Source organism: Haliotis cracherodii, unplaced genomic scaffold (assembly GCF_022045235.1).
Source record: "Haliotis cracherodii isolate W230 unplaced genomic scaffold, xgHalCrac1.p SCAF_12, whole genome shotgun sequence".
In the NCBI taxonomy this organism is placed as follows: Eukaryota; Metazoa; Mollusca; class Gastropoda; order Lepetellida; family Haliotidae; genus Haliotis; species Haliotis cracherodii.
In genome coordinates this window covers 29,855,201-29,881,708 of record NW_027266267.1, presented here as the reverse complement: position 1 = coordinate 29,881,708, position 26,508 = coordinate 29,855,201, and the positions used below count along the sequence as shown (strand labels likewise).

General features: G+C 43.9%; 1 protein-coding gene across 1 annotated transcript in view; it reads right to left on the bottom strand.

The window, feature by feature from the left end:
• The window catches only part of LOC139457767 (TPR repeat-containing protein DDB_G0287407-like), a 62,078-nt gene that overhangs the window by 27,855 nt on the left and 7,715 nt on the right, over positions 1-26,508 (bottom strand). Inside the window, exons 3-12 of the mRNA XM_071239120.1 lie at positions 25,306-25,443; positions 22,229-22,267; positions 21,309-21,504; positions 16,132-16,275; positions 12,842-13,059; positions 10,406-10,567; positions 6,094-6,198; positions 4,952-5,019; positions 4,432-4,513; positions 2,907-3,046 (exon numbers count right to left, since the gene is read on the bottom strand). Coding sequence (XP_071095221.1) covers positions 2,907-3,046; positions 4,432-4,513; positions 4,952-5,019; positions 6,094-6,198; positions 10,406-10,567; positions 12,842-13,059; positions 16,132-16,275; positions 21,309-21,504; positions 22,229-22,267; positions 25,306-25,443 — 1,292 coding nt within the window. The remainder of the gene's footprint in view (positions 1-2,906; positions 3,047-4,431; positions 4,514-4,951; positions 5,020-6,093; positions 6,199-10,405; positions 10,568-12,841; positions 13,060-16,131; positions 16,276-21,308; positions 21,505-22,228; positions 22,268-25,305; positions 25,444-26,508) is intronic.

Sequence of the window (26,508 nt, the reverse complement as noted above, 5' to 3'; positions counted from 1 at the left end):
ACCAAAACAGTGTCTATTGGGAAACGATAATATCCATATTGGATACTGTATGCTATGGCTACTGTAGCCTCCAGGATAATAACACTGCAGCCACCTGAATAATAACACTGCAGCCACCAGGATGATAACACTGCAGCCACCAGGATAATAACACTGCAGCCACCAGGATAATAACACTTCAGCCACCAGGATAATAACACTGTAGCCACCAGGATAATAACACTGCAGCCACCAGGATAATAACACTGCAGCCACCTGAATAATAACACTTCAGCCACCAGGATAATAACACTGTAGCCACCAGGATAATAACACTTCACCAACAAGGATAATAACACTTCAGCCACCAGGAAAATAACACTTCAGCCACCAGGATAATAACACTTCAGCCACCAGGATAATAACACTTCACCAACAAGGATAATAACACTTCACCAACAAGGATAATAACACTTCACCCACAAGGATAATAACACTTCACCCACCAGGAAAATAACACTTCAGCCACCAGGATAATAACACTGCAGCCACCAGGATAATAACACTTCACCAACCAGGATAATAACACTGCAGCCACCAGGCTAATAACACTTCATCCACCAGGATAATAACACTGCAGCCACCAGGATAATAACACTTCACCAACCAGGATAATAACACTGCAGCCACCAGGCTAATAACACTTCACCCACCAGGGTAATAACACTTCACCCACCAGGATAATAACACTTCACCAACCAGGATTGTAACACTTCAGCCACCAGGATAATACACTGCAGGCACCAGGAAGATAACACTTCACCCACCAAGATAATAACACTGCAGCCACAAGGATGATAACACTTCAGCCACCAGGTAAATAACACTGCAGCCACCAAGATAATAACACTACAGATACAATGATAACACTGCAGCCACCAGGATAATAACACTTCAGCCACCAGGTAAATAACACTGCAGCCACCAGGATGATAACACTTCAGCCACCAGGTTAATAACACTGCAGCCACCAGGATAATAACACTACAGATACCAGGATAACACTGCAGCCACAGGATAATAACACTTCATCCACCAGGATAAATAACACTTCAGCCACCAGGATAATAACACTGCAGCCACCAGGGTAATAACATGCTGGCTTGATTTTATAATGCAAAACTGAAACATTATCAGGTAACATGGCTACCCTGTGAAGTTGAAGCATTAGCAATAGGAGCTTCAGTGAAACACTTTGCCCCGTACATCATGGCCTCCTCTCAGAAAACTCCAATCCTCACTGATAGTCAGCCCTGTGTTCAAGCACACGAGAAACTTCAACGAGGAGAGTTTTTAAACAGTTCATGAGTGACCACATTCCTGTCGACCATCAGTCGCTATAATGTACTGATTACACACATCGCTGGAGCTACTAACATCCCCTCCGACTACAGTAGCAGAAGTCCCATGAAATGCATTGATCAATGATGTCAGGTGTGCAAGTTTGTGAACGAATTTTCAGACTCTGTCATTCGAGAATTAACAGTGAAGGACGTTATTGAAGGAGGAATACGCATGCCTTTTACAGGCAGAACTGCCTGGCATGTCACACAACATGAGTGTCCAGATTTACTTCGAACACATTCCTACTTAACTCAAGGGACGAGACCCAGTAAAAAGGCTACAAATATCCCAGATGTTAAGCGATATCTCAGTGAAGTGTGCATTGCTTCAGATGGCCTTATGGTGGTGTGTGACACTTTGCCTTTCAACAAAGTACGAGAACGTGTGGTTGTCCAAAGAGTAGTTCTTCATGGTCTGCTGACTGCTATCCACATCCACTTCAGCCACCCAAGCATCTACCAAACAAAATAAGCTTTTTCGTAGATACTTTCATGCCTTGGACCTCAACAAAGCCTTACAAGAAGTATCTTCCTCCTGTCATCATTGAGCGTCCCTCAAAACCATTCCAGCACAGTTGTTTCCGCAAAGCTCAACCACTCTACCTCCATTGGGTCATCCTTCGCAGCTGATATCATGAAAAGATATGGCCAACTTATCTGTGTCTTACGAGAAACAGTATCCTCGTTCACTCTCACATGTTTTGTAGAAAATGAGCGACATGACGAACTACGTGACTTCTGTGTCTCTGTGTCTCTGTGCAGATATTCGCAATCTCGGTGAAAGTGGTGTCATCATACGAGTTGATCCAGCACCTGGGTTTCAGGCTCTGGTCAAAGATCCTGTTCTGTCAAAACATGGGACAACTCTTGATATTGGCTCCTGCAAAACCCCCAACAAGAATCCTGTTGCAGAAAAGGCAATCTCTGAACTTGGCTAGAGTGCTTAAACCAGAGGAAACACCAAAGTGATGGTCATAGCATCAGGGTTGCAGTAGTCTTAGCATGGAAACACCAGAGCGATGGTCATAGCCTCCGGGTTGCAGCAGTCTTAGCATGGAAACACCAGAGCGATGGTCATAGCCTCCGGGTTGCAGCAGTCTTAGCATGGAAACACCAGAGCGATGGTCATAGCCTCAGGGTTGCAGCAGTCTTAGCATGAAAACACCAGAGCGATGGTCATAGCCTCCGGGCTGCAGGAGTCTTGGCATGGAAACACCAGAGCGATGGTCATAGCCTCCGGGTTGCAGGAGTCTTGGCATGGAAACACCAGAGCGATGGTCATAGCCTCAGGGTTGCAGGAGTCTTGGCATGGAAACACCAGAGCGATGGTCATAGCCTCAGGGTTGCAGGAGTCTTGGCATGGAAACACCAGAGCGATGGTCATAGCCTCAGGGTTGCAGCAGTCTTAGCATGAAAACACCAGAGCGATAGGTCATAGGAGCTGTTCACTCACACAAAAATAGCTTTGAAAATATCATCTTCACCACTTGAAACCTATTAAACTTGTAAATCTTTGACAATTACCTGAGCAAGCCTGATCGTAAAACTATAAACTGTTCCAGTGCACAATACAGCGGCAGCCAGATAGTGATAGGAATGTCCAATATCTCTGTGATCTCACTCTCAGACAGGCCCTCATGTGCAACTTGAAGCAGCTGAAACACCTGCAACAGCACAACACACTCTATACAACAACACAACACACTGTACAACATCCACTACAACATCACAACACTCTGTTCAACATCACTGCACACTGTACAACATCCCTGCACACTGTACAACATCCCCGCACACTGTACAACATCACTGCACACTGTACAACAACCTCTATACAACAACACAACACACTGTACAACATCCACTACAACATCACAACACTCTGTTCAACATCACTGCACACTGTACAACATCCCTGCACACTGTACAACATCCCCGCACACTGTACAACATCACTGCACACTGTACAACAACCTCTATACAACAACACAACACACTGTACAACATCCACTACAACATCACAACACTCTGTTCAACATCACTGCACACTGTACAACATCCCTGCACACTGTACAACATCCCCGCACACTGTACAACATCCCCGCACACTGTACAACAACACAACACACTGTACAACATCCACTACAACATCACAACACTCTGTTCAACATCACTGCACACTGTACAACATCCCTGCACACTGTACAACATCCCCGCACACTGTACAACATCACTGCACACTGTACAACAACCTCTATACAACAACACAACACACTGTACAACATCCACTACAACATCACAACACTCTGTTCAACATCACTGCACACTGTACAACATCACTGCACAACACAACATACTGTACAACATCACAACACTCTATACAACATCACACCACATTGTACAACATCACACCACACTGTACAACATCACTGCACACTGTACAACACAACATACTGTACAACACACTCTATACAACATCTCAACACTCTGAAAAACATCACACCACACTGTACAACATCACTGCACACTGTACTTCACACCACACTGTACAACATCACTGTACACTGTACACCATCGCTGCACACTGTACAACATCACTGCACATTGTACATCACACCACACTGTACAACATCACTGTACACTGTACAACATCACTGCACACTGTACAACACAACATACTGTACAACACACTCTATACAACATCACAACACTCTGAACAACATCACTCCACACTGTACAACATCACATCACACTGTACAGCATCACTGCACACTGTACAACACAACATACTGTACAACATCACTGTACACTGTACAACATCACTGCACACTGTACAACACAACATACTGTACAACATCACTGCACACTGTACAACACAACATACTGTACAACATCACTGTACACTGTGCACCATCACACCACACTGTACAGCATCACTGCACACTGTACAACATCACTGCACATTGTACAACATCACTGCACACTGTACAACATCACTGCACACTGTACAACATCACTGCACACTGTACAACATTATGACAGCACTTACCGTCTGTACAACACGTGGGTACTCTGTGGTGTTGTAGTCACTTTCTAACCTCTCTAGGAGTAAGGCACACAGTTCTTCAATGCTGTAATACACACAACAAACATGATACTATTTATATTATTACTCACACAAACATGATATTATTTATATAATACTCACACAAATATTGATATTAATACTCATACTAACATGATACTATTGATTTTAATACTCATAAAAACATGGTACTATCTATATTACTACTCACACAAACATGATACTATTTATATTATTACTCACACAAACATGATACTATTTATATTATTACTCACACAAACATGATACTATTTACATTATTACTCACACAAACATGATACTACTGATATTAATACTGATACAAACATGATACTATTGATTTTAATACTCATACAAACATGTTACTCTTTATATTATTACTCACACAAACATGATACTACTGATATTATTACTCACACAAACATGATACTACTGATATTAATACTCATACAAACATGATACAGACCTGTCAGACTTGAGGAGAGAGTTGAGCTTGTCATCAAGCTGGCGGAAGGAGCCAAACTTCTCCAGCTCCTGAACAACAAATACCATTAATAAGTTGGGAGCTTGCCCCATGCATAGTATTAACATCATGTGGGTCAAACCCCCTGATGGAAAACACAGCGGCTCTAAGCAGCCGGTAACATGTTGGTGCCCAGTCGAACCCCCTGATGGAAGACACAGCAGCTCTAAGCAGACGGTAACATGTTGGCACCAAGTCGAACCCCCTGATGGAAAACACAGCAGCTCTAAGCAGCCGGTAACATGTTGGCGCCCAGTCGAACCCCCTGATGGAAAACACAGCCGCTCTAAGCAGCCAGTAACATGTTGGCGCCCAGTCGAACCCTCTGATGTTAAACACAGCCGCTCTTTGCAGCCAGTAACATGTTGGTACCCAGTCAAACCCCCTGATGGAAAACACAGCAGCTCTTTGCAGCCAGTAACATGTTGGTACCCAGTCGAACCCCCTGATGGAAAACACAGCAGCTCTTTGCAGCCAGTAACATGTTGGTGCCCAGTCAAACCCCCTGATGGAAAACACAGCAGCTCTTTGCAGCCAGTAACATGTTGGTGCCCAGTCAAACCCCCTGATGGAAAACACAGCAGCTCTAAGCAGCCAGTAACATGTTGGTGCCCAGTCAAACCCCCTGATGGAAGACACAGCAGCTCTAAGCAGCCAGTAACATGTTGGTGCCCAGTCGAACCCCCTGATGGAAGACACAACGGCTCCAAGCAGCCAGTAACATGTTGGTGCCCAGTCAAACCCTCTGATGTACACCAGTACTAATTGAGCAACCAAAAACATGTGGCTCTAAGTCAGTCAAACCACAGTGGTTCTAAGTAGCTGTCAATAGTGTGGCTGAAGTCAGATGAATGTCATCACTTTTGTTTATCAAGATCATGAAATTTCCCACATTTGTTTAGTATACTAAGACAGGGATCACAGGATTAGCAGATTGGTAATTTGATCACAGAATCAAAGATATTGATTTGTCATTCATCTGTATTAATGTGTTAAGCACTGTCTTCCCAGTTATCTACTTAATTCCACAGGGTAAAATGTTATTATTCCAGGTTCTGTAACGTAGAGGCAATGTGAAATCTGACCGCGACGAGGATGTTGAGGTAGAGGGGGCTGCTGGTGTGTCTGCTGTCCACGACTCTCTGCAGCTGCTGTTTGGACAGAGCCTTGCCATAACCACCAAGTGCTTTCTGTAAACATACAATTCTGGAATATACATATATGTCAAAATTGCACCACAACACCCCAGGAGCTTTCTGTTAACAAAGAATACTACCCCTACTACATCATTGCCATAAATCCTGCATTTCAGCTGTCGCCACAGCATAAAAATCTTCAGATTTTCAATATTTATAAGTCCAACTATCCATAACCACATAAGATACCAACAGTGTCTTCCGTCCTAAATTTCTGTGCATGTGCAGCCAATAAGTCCTCACTTGTTTCCAACATCAGCAACCTGAAAGCAGATTAATGGGGAGGAGATGTAACTAGTAGTGGCAGTATTTGTTGTGGGTGCTCCACTGACAACTGGGTACAATATGTTCTACTCATATGGTCAAACTGGTAGATGAAGCCCTGCTTTCATGAGCAGTGAAAATACAGAACAAGGAAGTTGCCAAATTTGTGTGTTGATAGAAGGTGGAGATTGTTGTTTTTAGTCATCCTGTCATCGTAAGAAATGTCCAACAATAGCTATAGTTGCTGACAATTCAAAGAATGCTTCCTCTGGTAGTTACATCAGGTGTACTCCCACCCAGTAATCTCACATGGAGGAACTCAGCATCCTGGCAACTATGGGTAGTCATAGGCCCACATCCTACTCTCATCTTCTCCACCACTAGAAGAACTTATAACATCTGTTGTCCTAGATGGCGGATGGCCTGCATGATCAAGCAACGCTATGAGAATGATCATGCAGTTCATTTCTTGATCTTCAGAGGAAAACTGTCTAGGAGAGACCAAGGGTGACAGGCACATGCTAAGAACCCCGTACAATCCATGGACTATACATCCACTTGATGAGCTGGGGGATGACATACATACACTGGAAGCTTGATGAGGCATGGCGCAAACAAGTTTGAAGGTTGTACATGTTACATTGATGTTATCCATCAATATATCTCTGGATAGAGACCACTGTAGCCATTATTCTTCCCTGAGGAGAGACCACTGTAGCCATTATTCTTCCCTGAGGAGAGACCACTGTAAGCCACTATCCTTGCCTGAGGAGAGACCACTGTAGCCACTATCCTTCTCTGAGAAGAAACCACTGTAGCCACTACCCTTGCCTGAGGAGAGAGGAGACCACTGTAGCCACTATCCTTGCCTGAGGAGATAAGAGACCCCTGTAGCCACTATCCTTGCCTGAGGAGAGAAGAGACCCCTGTAGCCACTATCCTTGCCTGAGGAGAGAAGAGACCCCTGTAGCCACTATCCTTGCCTGAGGAGAGAAGAGACCCCTGTAGCCACTATCCTTCCCTGATGAGACACCACTGTGGCCACTATCCTTTCCTGATGAGACACAACTCTAGCCACTACCCTTCCCTGATGAGACACCACTCTAGCCACTACCCTTCCCTGATGAGACACCACTGTGGCCACTATCCTTCCCTGATGAGACACCACTGTGGCCACTACCCTTCCCTGATGAGACACCACTCTAGCCACTATCCTTCCCTGATGAGACACAACTCTAGCCACTATCCTTCCCTGATGAGACACCACTGTGGCCACTATCCTTCACTGATGAGACACCACTGTGGCCACTACCCTTCCCTGATGAGACACCACTGTGGCCACTATCCTTCCCTGATGAGACACCACTGTGGCCACTATCCTTCCCTGATGAGACACCACTCTAGCCACTATCCTTCCCTGATAAGACACCACTCTAGCCACTATCCTTCCCTGATGAGACGCCACTGTGGCCACTATCCTTCACTGATGAGACACCACTGTGGCCACTATCCTTCCCTGATGAGACGAGACACCACTGTGGCCACTATCCTTCCCTGATGAGACACCACTCTAGCCACTATCCTTCCCTGATGAGACACCACTGTAGCCACTATCCTTCCCTGATGAGACACCACTGTGGCCACTATCCTTCACTGATGAGACACCACTGTGGCCACTATCCTTCACTGATGAGACACCACTGTGGCCACTATCATTCCCTGATGAGACACCACTGTAGCCAATATCCTTCCCTGATGAGATAAGCTGTCTGCCAAGATGTTTGTACATAGTTGGTACTTGCTTGCGGTCAACGCTGATCATCCAATCCTCAGTCCTGAGTAAAGTGTGAAGATTGCATACTTTTTCAATCAGAATTTTGGTTGATGTAACAGATATTCTTTGTTGAGAACATGCAGATCTATGATCATGCGCATATGTAGAGCCCAATACCATCCAAATTGCCAATGAGATTGTTTTTAATGTGGGACCTTCCGCTATCCTGAGACTAGATTTGCTTGTTGATGGAAGTGTAGCTTGTATGAGTCTGTAGACATCGCCAAGTCAAAAGGTTTTGTTCCAAACAATAGTGCAGGACAGTCAGTAGAGGCTGTGTCCTCCTCCCCATCACGTGTACTTGGACTGATGGTTTGGGGGAGTTTTCGCAACCTGCTGGAGTGGTGGCTGATTCTTCCTGATGGTAGCCATCTCTGCTGATGTTGCTACCAGCTGCTCGTCCTGTCATGGCGCCTCGTCTCCTGTGTCCTGCTCTTCTTCAAAAGTATCATAAATGTATATCACTATCTAGTCTTCTAATAAACTATAAAAGCAGAAAAAAATAACTTTGCTTCACATAAAGTAGTGTAAATGTCATAATAATGTTATATTTGGTCAGAGAGCCAGGGGATGTTGTTCCAAATGTCAGCCAAAGATTTGTCCAACTGAACTGGCGTTTCCGGATGGTTCTAGTCCTGTCTTGGGCATCGTTCCATCTCATCCACAATTTGTTCTATGGGGGAGAGGTCCGTCGAAACAACCAACATTGGCAGTGCAGCAACGTTACAATCTGTAACAACACCTGCAACATGTGGGCGGGCATTATCCTGCTGCAACGTCATGCTTTAACCCCTAAACTGAAGATGTTGAGTAATGCAAACAGAGCTAACACAGTCTCCCCGACACCTGTAGACCCTTGCACGACTATCAGGGTTATCCAAGTGACCCCTGGACTCCTCTGTGAACAGTATACAGTCCCAGTCTTGTCTGCTGAACCTCAGATGCTGTCTACACCAAGCTAGGCATGCCTAACAGTGACACGGATGCAAAATTGGGCTTATTGTTGGATGTCAGGCCGGATGTTGTGCTCCCTCAACCGTTTGCAGATATGGTTTTGCCACGAATTGGTCTCGACCCAGGAATTGTCCCAGCCGTTTGATGTGCAATATTTAATTTCAAAATATATTTTCATTGCACTTTATCTGAAGCACAGTTTCTTTTTTCTGTTATTACACATAAACTGAAAATACCAACTTATTATAGTGTGAAATCTACCAGACACTGTGCTGTGACAACACAGGATAGAAGTGAGGCTGTCCTGGCTGGGCATGAGGACTGTTTAAGGCAGGGACATACTGGTCGTATCAACCGTAGTTCTATGGAAGTGTACTGCATATTTGCATGTCTTTGGCATTATTAAAAAAACAGGCCTTTCGGGCTGATTTCAGTATTGTGTACACCTGGTATTGGTTAAACAACAAGAATGATTTCCTTTGGAACTATCAGGTATCTCATAAATTCTGCATTTAACTAAGAAGACCCAATTTGTCTTGAAATCCATGTCAAATTCAGAAGAAAGGCAACTAGCCATGCTATTTTCCAGAGTATACCCTGGCAATGATGTAAAAGAGATTCTGTATTTGCTTCATACATTTCAATAGTTTTCATTGTCAACAATTCAAAGAATGCTACCTGTGTCTGTATGGTGTCAGTGTGTGTGTCTGTATGTATGGTGTCAGTGTGTGTGACTGTATGTATGGTGTCAGTGTGTGTGACTGTGTGTATGGTGTCAGTGTGTGTGACTGTATGTATGGTGTCAGTGTGTGTGACTGTATGTATGGTGTCAGTGTGTGTGACTGTATGTATGGTGTCAGTGTGTGTGACTGTATGTATGGTGTCAGTGTGTGTGACTGTATGTATGGTGTCAGTGTGTGTGACTATGTGTATTGTGTCAGTGTGTGTGACTGTATGTATGGTGTCAGTGTGTGTGACTGTATGTATGGTGTCAGTGTGTGTGACTGTATGTATGTGTCAGTGTGTGTGACTATGTGTATTGTGTCAGTGTGAGTGTGACTGTGTGTATGGTGTCAGTGTGAGTGTGACTGTGTGTATGGTGTCAGTGTGTGTGACTATGTGTATTGTGTCAGTGTGAGTGTGACTCACCTCACAAATCTGTTTTCTATGTGTAACTTCCAGATCCCCAACAGTGAGGCGGCGGTATTGTCGGCGTGTCACCAGCTCCTCCAGCACCGCGGTGTGTGTGTCAAGGGTGGACAACACCACCTTCACTGTGTTGGGTAGTGCATCTGGCCACCAGAACAGTGCCTGCCAGGAACAAAGTTACAGCTACCTTACACAACCACAGAACACAGGAGAGGATATGTGGCACGAAGGGGAATACTATTAGTGATGGTGTTTATAGTTGCCATATGCACTGTCATATTAGGTAAGCAGAAAAATGTTGGGCGAGTTGTGAGCAACTAAAGACATAATAATGAGTTTATAATGCCGAAAAGTTTACACTGTCTGGTGTCTTTATCGCACATGTCATGTCAAAACAAAAACTTGAAACTTACAATAGGTATAAATGACAGGACCAGTACATATGTTTCTGATATTACTTTGAGGCATAATAAGGGCTCATAAGGGGTCAGTAGTTCTGCTCTCTCATTGGTTAATCTCACTTTGAGTCATAATAAAGTAACATAGCTTCACAACACATATGGTCGAATATCCTTCAGTTTGTGAACATCCTAAGTTCTCACATATCTGATAATGACACACATAACTGACTTGCATCCGAATCACCTTCCGTATGATCAAGACTCAATGATGTACTATATTTTGAGACAAAAGGGGAGGGCAGAGTGGCAAGAGGCCAGAGAAAGGGAGGGCAGAGCGGCAAGAGGCCAGAGAAAGGGAGGGCAGAGCGGCAAGAGGCCAGAAAAGGGGAGGGCAGAGTGGCAAGAGGCCAGAGAAAGGGAGGGCAGAGTGGCAAGAGGCCAGAGAAAGGGAGGGCAGAGAGGCAAGAGGCCAGAGAAAGGGAGGGCAGAGAGGCAAGAGGCCAGAGAAAGGGAGGGCAGAGCGGCAAGAGGCCAGAGAAAGGGAGGGCAGAGAGGCTAGAGGCCAGAGAAAGGGAGGGCAGAGTGGCAAGAGGCCAGAGAAAGGGAGGGCAGAGTGGCAAGAGGCCAGAGAAAGGGAGGGCAGAGAGGCAAGAGGCCAGAGAAAGGGAGGGCAGAGTGGCAAGAGGCCAGAGAAAGGGAGGGCAGAGCGGCAAGAGGCCAGAGAAAGGGAGGGCAGAGTGGCAAGAGGCCAGAGAAAGGGAGGGCAGAGAGGCAAGAGGCCAGAGAAAGGGAGGGCAGAGTGGCAAGAGGCCAGAGAAAGGGAGGGCAGAGCGGCAAGAGGCCAGAAAAGGGGAGGGCAGAGTGGCAAGAGGCCAGAAAAGGGGAGGGCAGAGTGGCAAGAGGCCAGAGAAGGGGAGGGCAGAGTGGCAAGGGGCCAGAGAAGGGGAGGGCAGAGAGGCAAGAGGCCAGAAAAGGGGAGGGCAGAGTGGCAAGAGGCCAGAGAAGGGGAGGGCAGAGTGGCAAGGGGCCAGAGAAGGGGAGGGCAGAGAGGCAAGAAGCCAGAGAAAGGGATGGCAGAGTGGCAAGAGGCCAGAGAAGGGGAGGGCAGAGTGGCAAGCCAGAGAGGGGAGGGCAGAGTGGCAAGAGGCCACAGAAGGGGATGGCAGAGTGGCAAGAGGCCAGAGAAGGGGAAGGCAGAGTGGCAAGAGGCCAGAGAAGGTGAGGGCAGAGTGGCAAGGGGCCAGAGAAGGGGAGGGCAGAGTGGCAAGAGGCCAGAGAAGGGGAGGGCAGAGTGGCAAGCCAGAGAGGGGAGGGCAGAGTGGCAAGAGGCCACAGAAGGGGATGGCAGAGTGGCAAGAGGCCAGAGAAGGGCAGGGAAGAGAGGCAAGAGGCCAGAAAAGGGGAGGGCTGAGGGGCAAGGGAGGAGGGCAGAGCGGTAAGAGGCCAGAGAAGGGGAGGGCAGAGGGGCAAATGGGGAGGGAAGAGAGGCAAGAGGCCAGAGAAGGGGAGGGCTGAGGGGCAAGGGGGGAGGGCAGAGTGGCAAGAGGCCAGAGAAGGGGAGGGCTGAGGGGCAAGGGGGGAGGGAAGAGAGGCAAGAGGCCAGAGAAGGGGAGGGCAGAGTGGCAAGAGGCCAGAGAAGGGGAGGGATGAGGGGCAAGAGGCCAGAGAAGGGGAGGGATGAGGGGCAAGGGGGGAGGGAAGAGAGGCAAGAGGCCAGAGAAGGGGAGGGCAGAGTGGCAAGAGGCCAGAGAAGGGGAGGGCAGAGTGGCAAGAGGCCAGAGAAGGGGAGGGATGAGGGGCAAGAGGCCAGAGAAGGGGAGGGCAGAGAGGCAAGGGAGGAGGGCAGAGTGGCAAGAGGCCAGAGAAGGGGAGGGCTGAGGGGCAAGGGGGGAGGGAAGAGAGGCAAGAGGCCAGAGAAGGGGAGGGATGAGGGGCAAGAGGCCAGAGAAGGGGAGGGCAGAGTGGCAAGAGGCCAGAGAAGGGGAGGGCAGAGTGGTAAGAGGCCAGAGAAGGGGAGAAAAATAAAAACATCCACCTTTGTCGTCTTGCCAGGTGTCTCCATTTTGTTCAGGCCATCTATCACCAGGACAACAATAAGTTTAGCCTTCTCTGCTCTCTGCAGGCATGTCTGAAGGTCTGCCATCATCTCCTGGATGTCCAGTTTGCTGTATCGAGAGACAGCATGCCCCTTGTCCTTCACATCAAGGCGTTGGGTTATCGCCACCACAAGTCTCCTCAAGATGTTCACAGCCTCTGTCATCAGTCCAAAATGTTGCATCACCACACACAGGCATAGGAATGGGCTAAGTATGAAGACATGAACATAGTGCCACTGCAGTGTAGTTCACGCGGATATGTAGCTGGTATCTTTCATCTCATGACCTTGAATCTACATTCACGACCAATGTCCTCGGATTAAAATGTCATCTTTGGTATCCCCTGCACTAATACTCAGCATGCTCAGTGGCCAACTGTGATCGTCACAAACCCTTGTGTCTGAATGGTTGCACCTGGTGATTACTAAGATCACAGAACCTATCTACTGTCAGACGTCTCCAATATCCTCTTTTATGTTACTGTCAACAACCTAATTCTACACTTGAGATGTAAGCACGTGCTAAATAACCAAATTCTACACTTGAGAGGTAAGCAAGTGCTTAACAACCAAATACTTAGTAACACTTAAGAGAGGTAAGCATGTGCTAAACAACCAAATTCTACACTTGAGATATAAGCATGTGCTAAACAACCCAATCCTATGCTCGAGAGGTAAGCATGTGCTTAACAACCAAATTCTACACTTTAGAGGTAAGCATGTGCTTAACAACCTAATACTTAGTAACACTTAAGAGAGGTAAGCATGTGCTAAACAACCTAATACTTAGTAACACTTAAGAGAGGTAATCATGTGCTTAACAACCAAATTCTACACTTGAGAGGTAAGCACGTGCTTAACAACCTAAAACTTAGTAACACTTAAGAGAGATAAGCATGTGCTTAACAACCTAATTCTACACTTGAGTGATAAGCACATGCTAAACAACCTAATTCTACACTTGCACATGATATGTGTATTTTTTATATTTTTCTGTTTGATTAACTGCAGGTTCCAATCTTTTAAAAACATTACAATTATGGTTCTACATATACAGGTTTTGTAAAGAAAGACACCTATGTAACAAAACATACAACTTTATAGCTCACAACTTCAGGTTTATTGCATTTAGCTTTGTTTCAATGTACACCTTATTTACTCACAAACTTCTAGAATGCCAAGCAACAGTTACTACACATATAGTTTCTAATAATTAAGCACAGAACCACTAAAGAACCATTATCTTTTATAATTTCATTTTGGCATTCTAGTGATCTTGACCTTTCAAAAAGGTCATCAAAAGTCCACACAATGGATGACCTTGCCTAGGAGGTCACCTTTGCTTTTGAAAGAGTAAATATGTTCCTTCTAAACATTTGATCTGGTGAAATCAATGTACCAGGAGTTTAGTTCCTGTGGAATAGTTTATCACGGGTATATTGTTCCACAGGGACAAAACTCTTGGTGTATCGCTTCCTTCAGAACAAGTATTCTTACTGTCATTGAAAATCACACTAAAACTTACTGTCACAGAAACACACACTACAACCTACTGTCACTGAAACACACTCTAAAACACACTATCATTGAAACACACACTAAAACATACTATCATTGAAACACACACTAAAAATACTATCATTGAAACACACACTAAAACATACTATCATTGAAACACACACTAAAACATACTACCACTGAAACAAACACTAAAACATACTCTCATTGAAACACACACTAAAACCTACTATCATTGAAACACACACTAAAACATACTATCATTGAAACACACACTAAAACCTACTATCATTGAAACACACACTAAAACCTACTATCATTGAAACACACACTAAAACCTACTATCATTGAAACACACACTAAAACATACTATCACTGAAACACACACTAAAACATACTATCATTGAAACACACACTAAAACCTACTATCATTGAAACACACACTAAAACATACTATCATTGAAACACACACTAAAACATACTATCATTGAAACACACACTAAAACATACTATCATTGAAACACACACTAAAACATACTATCATTGAAACACACACTAAAACATACTACCACTGAAACAAACACTAAAACATACTCTCATTGAAACACACACTAAAACATACTATCATTGAAACACACACTAAAACCTACTATCATTGAAACACACACTAAAACCTACTATCATTGAAACACACACTAAAACATACTATCATTGAAACACACACTAAAACCTACAATCATTGAAACACACACTAAAACATACTATCACTGAAACACACACTAAAACATACTATCATTGAAACACACACTAAAACATACTATCATTGAAACACACACTAAAACCTACTATCATTGAAACACACACTAAAACATACTATCATTGAAACACACACTAAAACATACTATCATTGAAACACACACTAAAACCTACTATCATTGAAACACACACTAAAACCTACTATCATTGAAACACACACTAAAACATACTGTCAATAAAACACACACTGAAACATACTGTCACTGACACACACACTGAAACTTACTATCACTGAAACACACACTAAATCACACTATCATTGAAACACACACTAAAACCTACTATCATTGAAACACACACTAAAACATACTGTCAATAAAACACACACTGAAACTTACTGTCACTGAAACACACTAAAACCTACTATCATTAAAACACACACTAAAACCTACTATCATTGAAACACATACTAAAACATACTGTCAATAAAACACACACTAAAACTTAGTGTTACTGAAACACACACTAAGACCTACTGTCACTGAAACACACAGTAAAACATACTGTCACTGAAACACACACTAAAACTTACTGTCACTGAAACACACACTAAATCACACTGTCACTGAAACACACACTAAAACTTAGTGTCACTGAAACACACAGTAAAACATACTGTCACTAAAACACACACTAAAACTTAGTGTCACTGAAACACACACTAAAACCTACTGTCACTGAAACACACACTAAAACATACTGTCACTAAAACACACACTAAAACATACTGTCACTGAAACACACACTAAAACCTACTGTCACTGAAACACACACTAAAACATACTGTCACTAAAACACACACTAAAACTTACTTTCACTGAAACACACACTAAAACCTACTGTCACTGAAACACACACTAAATCACACTGTCACTGAAACACACACTTAAACTTACTGTCACTGAACTGGCTGCAGCCAATGTAGTGGCTGACAACAATGGTTCTAGGCTGTGTCTTTTTCACGTGGCCCACCCAGTTGGCCAGCAATGCGGACTTGCCCTGCCCTGCCTCCCCGGTCACTAGCACTCTCTCTGCAGCACCTGGGAAAAGACAACACAAAGCACTGAGAACATAACACACACAGCCCTGAAAATATAACACACACAGCACTGAGAACATAACACACACAGCACTGAGAACATAACACACACAGCACTGAGAACATAACACACACAACACTGAGAACATAACACACACAGGGCTGAGAACATAACACACAGGGCTGAGAACATAACACACAGCACTGAGAACATAACACTCACAGGGCTGAGAACATAACACACACAGCACTGAGAACATAACACACACAGCACTGAGAACATAACACACACAGCACTGAGAACATAACACACACAACACTGAGAACATAACACACACAGCACTGAGAACATAACACACACAGGGCTGAGAACATAACACACACAGCACTGAGAACATAACACACAGGGCTGAGAACATAACACACAGCACTGAGAACATAACACACACAGGGCTGAGAACATAACACACAGGGCTGAGAACATAACACACACAGCACTGAGAACATAACACACACAGCACTGAGAACATAACACACAGGGCTGAGAACATAACACACAGCACTGAGAACATAACACACACAGGGCTGAGAACATAACACACACAGCACTGAGAACATAACACACACAGCACTGAGAACATAACACACAGGGCTGAGAACATAACACACACAGCACTGAGAACATAACACACACAGCACTGAGAACATAACACACACAACACTGAGAACATAACACACACAGGGCTGAGAACATAACACACAGGGCTGAGAACATAACACACACAGCACTGAGAACATAACACACACAGCACTGAGAACATAACACACACAGCACTGAGAACATAACACACACAGGACTAAGAACATAACACACACAGTACTGAGAACATAACACACACAACACTGAGAACATAACACACACAGGGCTGAGAACATAACACACAGGGCTGAGAACATAACACACACAGCACTGAGAACATAACACACACAGCACTGAGAACATAACACACACAGCACTGAGAACATAACACACACAGGACTAAGAACATAACACACACAGTACTGAGAACATAACACACACAACACTGAGAACATAACACACAGGGCTGAGAACATAACACACAGGGCTGAGAACATAACACACACAGCACTGAGAACATAACACACACAGGACTGAGAACATAACACACACAGGGCTGAGAACATAACACACACAGCACTGAGAACATAACACACACAGCACTGAGAACATAACACACACATCACTGAGAACATAGCACACACAGCACTGAGAACATAACACACACAACACTGAGAACATAACACACACAGCACTGAGAACATAACACACAGGGCTGAGAACATAACACACAGCACTGAGAACATAACACTCACAGGGCTGAGAACATAACACACACAGCACTGAGAACATAACACACACAGCACTGAGAACATAACACACACAGCACTGAGAACATAACACACACAACACTGAGAACATAACACACACAGCACTGAGAACATAACACACACAGGGCTGAGAACATAACACACACAGCACTGAGAACATAACACACAGGGCTGAGAACATAACACACAGCACTGAGAACATAACACACAGGGCTGAGAACATAACACACACAGCACTGAGAACATAACACACACAGGGCTGAGAACATAACACACACAGCACTGAGAACATAACACACACAGGGCTGAGAACATAACACACAGGGCTGAGAACATAACACACACAGCACTGAGAACATAACACACACAGCACTGAGAACATAACACACAGGGCTGAGAACATAACACACACAGCACTGAGAACATAACACACACAGCACTGAGAACATAACACACACAACACTGAGAACATAACACACACAGGGCTGAGAACATAACACACAGGGCTGAGAACATAACACACACAGCACTGAGAACATAACACACACAGCACTGAGAACATAACACACACAGGACTAAGAACATAACACACACAGTACTGAGAACATAACACACACAACACTGAGAACATAACACACACAGGACTGAGAACATAACACACAGGGCTGAGAACATAACACACACAGCACTGAGAACATAACACACACAGGACTGAGAACATAACACACAGGGCTGAGAACATAACACACACAGCACTGAGAACATAACACACACAGCACTGAGAACATAACACACACAGCACTGAGAACATAACACACAGCACTGAGAACATAACACACACAGGACTGAGAACATAACACACACAGCACTGAGAACATAACACTCACAGCACTGAGAACATTACACACACAGCACTGAGAACATAACACACACAGGACTGAGAACATAACACACACAGCACTGAGAACATAACACACAGCACTGAGAACATAACACACACAGCACTGAGAACATAGCACACACAGCACTGAGAACATAACACACAGGGCTGAGAACATAACACACACAGGGCTGAGAACATAACACACACAGCACTGAGAACAACACACACAGCACTGAGAACATAACACACACAGCACTGAGGACATAACACACACAGGACTGAGAACATAACACACACAGGACTGAGGACATAACACACACAGGACTGAGAACATAACACACACAGGACTGAGAACATAACACACACAGCACTGAGAACATAACACACACAGGACTGAGAACATAACACACACAGCACTGAGAACATAACACACACAGGACTGAGAATATAACACACAAAGGAGTGAGAACATAACACACAGGGCTGAGAACATAACACACACAGGACTGAGAACATAACACACACAGCACTGAGAACATAACACACACAGGACTGAGAACATAACACACACAGGGCTGAGAACATAACACACACAGCACTGAGAACATAACACACACAGCACTGAGAACATAACACACAGGGCTAAGAACATAACACACACAGGACTGAGGACATAACACACACAGGACTGAGAACATAACACACACAGGACTGAGAACATAACACACACAGCACTGAGAACATAACACACACAGGACTGAGAACATAACACACACAGCACTGAGAACATAACACACACAGGACTGAGAATATAACACACAAAGGAGTGAGAACATAACACACAGGGCTGAGAACATAACACACACAGGACTGAGAACATAACACACACAGCACTGAGAACATAACACACACAGGACTGAGAACATAACACACACAGGGCTGAGAACATAACACACACAGCACTGAGAACATAACACACACAGCACTGAGAACATAACACACAGGGCTAAGAACATAACACACACAGCACTGAGAACATAACACACACAGCACTGAGAACATAACACACAGCACTGAGAACATAACACACAGGGCTAAGAACATAACACACACAGCACTGAGAACATAACACACAGCACTGAGAACATAACACACACAGCACTGAGAACATAACACACACAGCACTGAGAACATAACACACACAGCACTGAGAACATAACACACAGGGCTGAGAACATAACACACAGGGCTGAGAACATAACACACACAGCACTGAGAACATAACACACACAGCACTGAGAACATAACACACACAGCACTGAGAACATAACACACACAGTACTGAGAACATAACACACACAACACTGAGAACATAACACACACAGCACTGAGAACATAACACACACAACACTGAGAACATAACACACAGAGAACTGAGAACATAACACACACAGGGCTGAGAACATAACACACACAGGGCTGAGAACAACACACAGCACTGAGAACAACACACACAGCACTGAGAACATAACACACAGAGAACTGAGAACATAACACACAGAGAACTGAGAACATAACACACACAGGGCTGAGAACAACACACAGCACTGAGAACAACACACACAGCACTGAGAACATAACACACACAGGGCTGACAACATTTAAGAATTGACTTTCACTTTGTGTGAGTTTATTTGAGTATGAACCTTATTAGAGTGAGGGCCAAACGTCTGAGCTTGCGATACAATGTTTGGCCCTCACTCTATGAAGGTTCATACTGCAAATATTTTTTATATTACTATTTTCACCTCGTGGGAAGTAGACCTTGATCTAATACACAATTATAATTACTATGTTTGACTTCATGTTACACTGACAGCCATACAACAACCAGCAGAATAAAAGAGGAACTATTTTCAAACGAGAGGTGACATGAGCTTATGTAGGCTCAACATGCTCAACAAGAACATTATTTTTGTAGTGTCTGTAAACAAATGTACTCAAATAATATCCTCATAAAATAAGATGGGAATGGTTGGTTAAGAACTACCTCAGGAAGACAGTCACAATAACAGCGCTTCGTAATACATTTACATCCAAGACAAGTCCAAGACCTCAAAATGGACGACACGATAAACATGACAGGCGAGATTTCCGAAGTTTTTAGTGAACCTGTTAGTCATCACTGATCAATTGAGCAATCACTGAAAGGTGATTGTAGAGATGTGTCAAAGAGATACTGAGGAACATTCACATATATATCTGTCCATTGTCACTGCAGTCTACACAAGGATCGAGTCGATACTACAGTAGTTTGAGTGTGCTTTTCTTCGTTTTGTTCTCTAAGATGGGTTGTAGTGAGAATATCCTTGAGCGGACATGCAAAAGTATCCCAAAGTATGCTAAAACGCTTAGTCCAAGATTAAGGGTCTGAATGATGAGAAACAATGATTCTGTACTTATTCATGTTAGGGAACTCCAAGGGGTTTCCCCAAAATTGTGGAAGTAGCCTGTCAGTGTTTACGTCATTTTAAGAACACGGTCTCCTGAAAAACGTATAAATGTGTAATTGTGTCATTCATACAATTATGACCGTCAATGTTGCGGTCATGTGACCGACCTCTCGTCCAATGGAAAAGCTGTATATCATGTAAACTTCAAATTAAAATTTTTTTCTTCGATACACACACAGCACTAAGAACATAAAAGCAGTGTCTCTCCTGCATAACTACAGTGTGTACCTGACAGGAGTGCCTTGTCCAGCTGCTTGAAGTACTTGTCTCCCCCTACATACAAGCTCTGTCTTGCAGCCTGGAACTTGTCATGCTCCGCCTGCTCCGCCTGGCGTTCTGTCACCCTGCTCATCTCCTCATCCTCCTCGGTCAGCAGCACCTTGGTCAAGTACTCCCAGATGGCGTTGAAAATGTGGTTGGCTCCCTGATGTGGTGGAAAATATAAGTAAATAACGCTTTAGGACTTATTCAAAACTTACATTCAGAAGGAAAATATTGGTTCCTAAATATCCAGGTTATCCTCCTTCCCTTGCGCTGGTGGGGAGCTGTTAGGGAGGTCACTGCATGGTCCTCGTACATGTGCTGACAACACCAGCAACTCAGGTACACCTGGCTGGCGGCACAGCATTGTACACCCTGATTATGTAACCTACTCTATCATGCCCAAGTCACCCTCGCACTATTAAACAGGTATAGCTAAGCCTTTTCTAAACTCTTACAAAACTGTGTCACACATACGCTGATGCACTTAATGAAAAACTCTAAAGGGAAAATATTTTGCATATTTCTTGACTCCACAAAAGCCTTTGATAATCTATAGAGCCTCGGACTTCAAAATGGTATTAATGGTAGATTTTTTTTACACTGGTAAACAAAATATAAAATCAAATGTTATGGTTAATGGTAAGATATCAGATCCTTTTCCAAGCTATGATTGTGTACAAGGGGGAAAACTATCCCCATTATTTTTCTCAATTTATCTAAATGATCTTGAGACATTTCTAAATGAACAGCAGTGTAATGGCTGCTGTTTACAAGTTCATGACATGCACACACGTCACATGGCCATGACATGCACACACGACTGTGTTATATATGTGCAATATGAGGGTGTTGATACAAGCAGCATATAAAGCTATATACCCTACCTCCTCTGGTGAGAAGTAATCCATATGCACCGATATTGTCTGAAACAAAACAGAGAAAGTCAACAAGTTCAGTGTGTATGACAATGTATATAACAAGGCAAGTTCAGTGTGTATGACACTGTATATAACAATGCAAGTTCAGTGTGTATGACAATGTATATAACAAGGCAAGTTCAGTGTGTATGACAATGTATATAACAAGGCAAGTTCAGTGTGTATGACACTGTATATAACAAGGCAAGTTCAGTGTGTATGACACTGTATATAACAAGGCAAGTTCAGTGTGTATGACACTGTATATAACAAGGCAAGTTCAGTGTGTATGACACTGTATATAACAAGGCAAGTTCAGTGTGTATGACACTGTATATAAGAAGGCAAGTTCAGTGTGAACAACACTGTATAAAACAAGGATTCCTTCAGGTTTGGAGGATTTCCTCTTCTAGCATGCAATTCTTCATTAAAAAAATGTACACCCTGGTTCTTGATATCTTCCCAAAAAGGATCGCAAAGTCCAAAATCTTGAAATTCTCATAACAACCTTTAAAATGATGTCAAGGTCACCATAATTGACTCGTGTCTGGAAATCCGCCATACACAACTTGGTGCCAAATATGAATTAAATGTACCAATTGGTTCTTTAGATATCGTGCCAAAAAGGAATACAAAGTCCAAATCTTGAAATTCTCTTGTAACGACCTTGAAAATGATGTCAAGGTCACCAAAACCAACTGGCGTCAGGACATCTTCCATATTAGGCCATCAGCCTCGGTCCCAAATTTTGGCCACCGGTATCAAGTTAGGGGAATAATTCTCATAGCGATTTTTGGCAAGGTATGGACTCCTAGTGTTATAGCATTGCAGCGGTGGCAGCTTTGTGGGTGTTATCACCTTTTTTCAAAATGGCCGCCAAAATACATGTTACCACACATAAGTGGCCATATCTAAGCTCATAGAGCAGTTAGGACGGTCATCCTGGTGTCTATGACTAAGTTTGAGGGGTTAAAGATTGCATTTCTGTCTTTACCTAAAACATCGCAGCCTTGCATTATATTGAAATCCCAAATGGCAGTCAAACTGGCTGCCACCGCATGCATTAAGTATCCATGTTTAACCGTTTAACAACCAGTGATGTGAACTACAAGGCAAAAGAAAGTTTTCACCGACTTCACTTGACCAAACACCAAAAACAAAGGCATATGTGAGATTTATGATGATTAATTCATGAACAGAAATCATTTTCCATGAATTAGAATGAAAATGCATTGTAATGCCGATATTGCATTCTCTGCAATACACAAAGAAAGAGTCAAGGGGTCCAAATTAAAAATTACACAAATCAGAGTTCATTGAAAAAGTGCATGAAAAGTCCATTAATGACTCAGGTAGTCAGGTAACACGTCATCAATAGCGAGTGTGACCACCCTGGGCATCCATCACGCCAACACACGCCTCCTCATTGATGTCGTCAGTCGGCGGATAATGTCAACAGGAATCCTGTTCCATAAGTTCAATAGAGTCTGTTCAAGTTCCTGTCAGTTCGCTGGAGGCAGTACATATTGTCTCAAGTGACGATCAAGATGATCCCAGAGATGTTCAATGGGGTTCATGTCTGGAGAACAAGGTGACCAGGGCAATACGTTGACGTTAACGTTGTTCAGGTAGTCTTGAACATGACGCCTCCACCTCCAAACGGGTGAACCTCTCTAATGCAGTTTGGCGCCAGTCGCTCTCCCCTTCGTCGAAAAACTTGAACTCTGCCATCGTTCCTGAACAGACAGAACCGACTTTCACCTGTAAAGAGCACTCTCAACCAGTCACGTCGCTGACACCGACGTACAGTTCGTGCAAATGGCAGTCTGCGTTGATGGTGTAGACGGGTCAAGGTCATTCCATGGAAGGGTCGGTAGGCTCGTATAACCAGCCGTACGAAGTCGTCGAAGGACTGATAGTCTGCTCATGGCATGCCCTTGTGCTGTTGCGGCGTTGACGTCACCGTCACACATCTGTTTCGGAGGTGAATCTGTCGGATGTAGCGGTCTTCGGCCAGAGTTGTCACTCTCGGTCTTCCCGATCTTGGCCTGTCTTGAGTCCGTCCTGTCTGTTGGTAGAGGATTATCAACTTGCTGATGGTGGTCTAGGAGCAGTTGAAGGTTCTGGCTATTTCTAAATTTTTGACTGCAGCCATTTTAGTGTCCATCTTGGATTCACATATAAAGGAAGGATTTCTCATTTTAGGTAAAGACAAACAAAACTATCTTTGACATCTCAACCCTGATCATGAACACCAAAAACACTGCTTAACTGCTCTAGGAGCTTTAATAAGGCGTTTTATATGCTAGCCAGGAGACATTTTGACAGCAATCTTCGATTTCAATATAAAGCAAGGCTGCGATGTTTTAGGTAAAGACAGAAATGCAATCTTTAACCCCTCAAACCTAGTCTTAGACAGCAAAATGACTGTCCTAACTGCTCTATGACCTTAGGTATGGCCACTTGTATGTGGTAATAAACATTTTGGCGTCCATTTTGGATTTTCATATAAAAACATGCTCCGATGGTTTTGGTAAAGGCAGAAATGAGATCTTTGACCCCTCAAACCTAGTCATAGACACCAGGATGACCGTCCTAACTGCTCTAGGAGCTTAGATATGGCCACTTATATGTGGTAACGCGTATTTTGGCGGCCATTTTGAAAAAAAGGTGATGACACCCACAAAGCTGCCACCGCTGCAATGCTATCACACATTTTCCAACTCTAGGGGCCCATGCCTTGCCAAAAATCACTTTGAGAATTATTCCCCTAACTTGATACCGGTGACCCTCTGAACCTGTTGGACTATATACACCTTGGTGCCAAATATGAATTAAATGTATCAACTGGTTCTTGAGATATCATGCCAACACTTTTTACGGACAGACAGACAAACGGACAGTCATGAATACTTTGTCCCCGCCTAACGCTATTGCATGGCAGGGGACAACAAGGCAAGTTCAGTGTGTACAAGTCTTCATGAATCATTTCAGTGTTTCTGACATGTTATGGATCATGATTTGGAGATTATACATGTTCTAACCTTGTTTTTGGTGGCCTCAACTTTATGTCTGAGACTGTCCAGTCTCTTCCTGGCATCAGCGCTCTCGCACTGGAACTTGGCAGCTCCCTTCTTGTCTCCAGCCTTCTCCAGACTCGATGCTTTCCCATCATCATAGCCCTGCACATGAATATACCACAACTGTCAGCCCTGCACATGGATATACCACAACTGTCAGCCTTGCACATTGATATACCACAACTGTCAGCCCTGCACATGGATATACCACAACTGTCAGCCCTGCACATTGATATACCACAACTGTCAGCCCTGCACATGAATATACCACAACTGTCAGCCCTATACATGAATATACAACAACTGTCAGCCCTGCTCATGAATATACCACAACTGTCAGCCCTGCACATGAATATACCACAATTGTCAGTCCTGCAAATGAATATACCACAACTGTCAGCCCTGCACATTGATATACCACAACTATCAGCCCTACACATGAATATACCAAAGCTGTCAGCCCTGCACATGAATATACCACAACTGTCAGCCCTGCACATGGATATACCACAGCTGTCAGCCCTGCACATTGATATACCACAACTGTCAGCCCTGCACATGGATATACCACATCTGTCAGCCCTGCACATTGATATACCACAACTGTCAGCCCTGCACATGAATATACCACAACTGTCAGCCCTGCACATTGATATCCCACAACTGTCATCCCTGCACATGAATATACCACAACTGTCAGCCCTGCACATTGATATACCACAACTGTCAGCCCTGCATATGAATATACAACAACTGTCAGCCCTACACATGGATATACCACAACGGTCAGCCCTACACATTAATATACCACAACTGTCAGCCCTATACATGAATATACCCAAACTGTCAGCCCTACACATGAATATACCACAACTGTCAGCCCTACACATTAATATACCACAACTGTCAGCCCTACACATGAATATACAGCTGTCAGCCCTACACATGAATATACCACAACTGTCAGCCCTACACATTAATATACCACAACTGTCAGCCCTGAACATGAATATACCACAACTGTCAGCCCTGCACATGAATATACCACAACTGTCAGCCCTATACATGAATATACCACAACTGTCAGCCCTGCACATGAATATACCATAACTGTCAGCCCTGCACATGAATATACCACAATTGTCAGTCCTGCACATGAATATACCA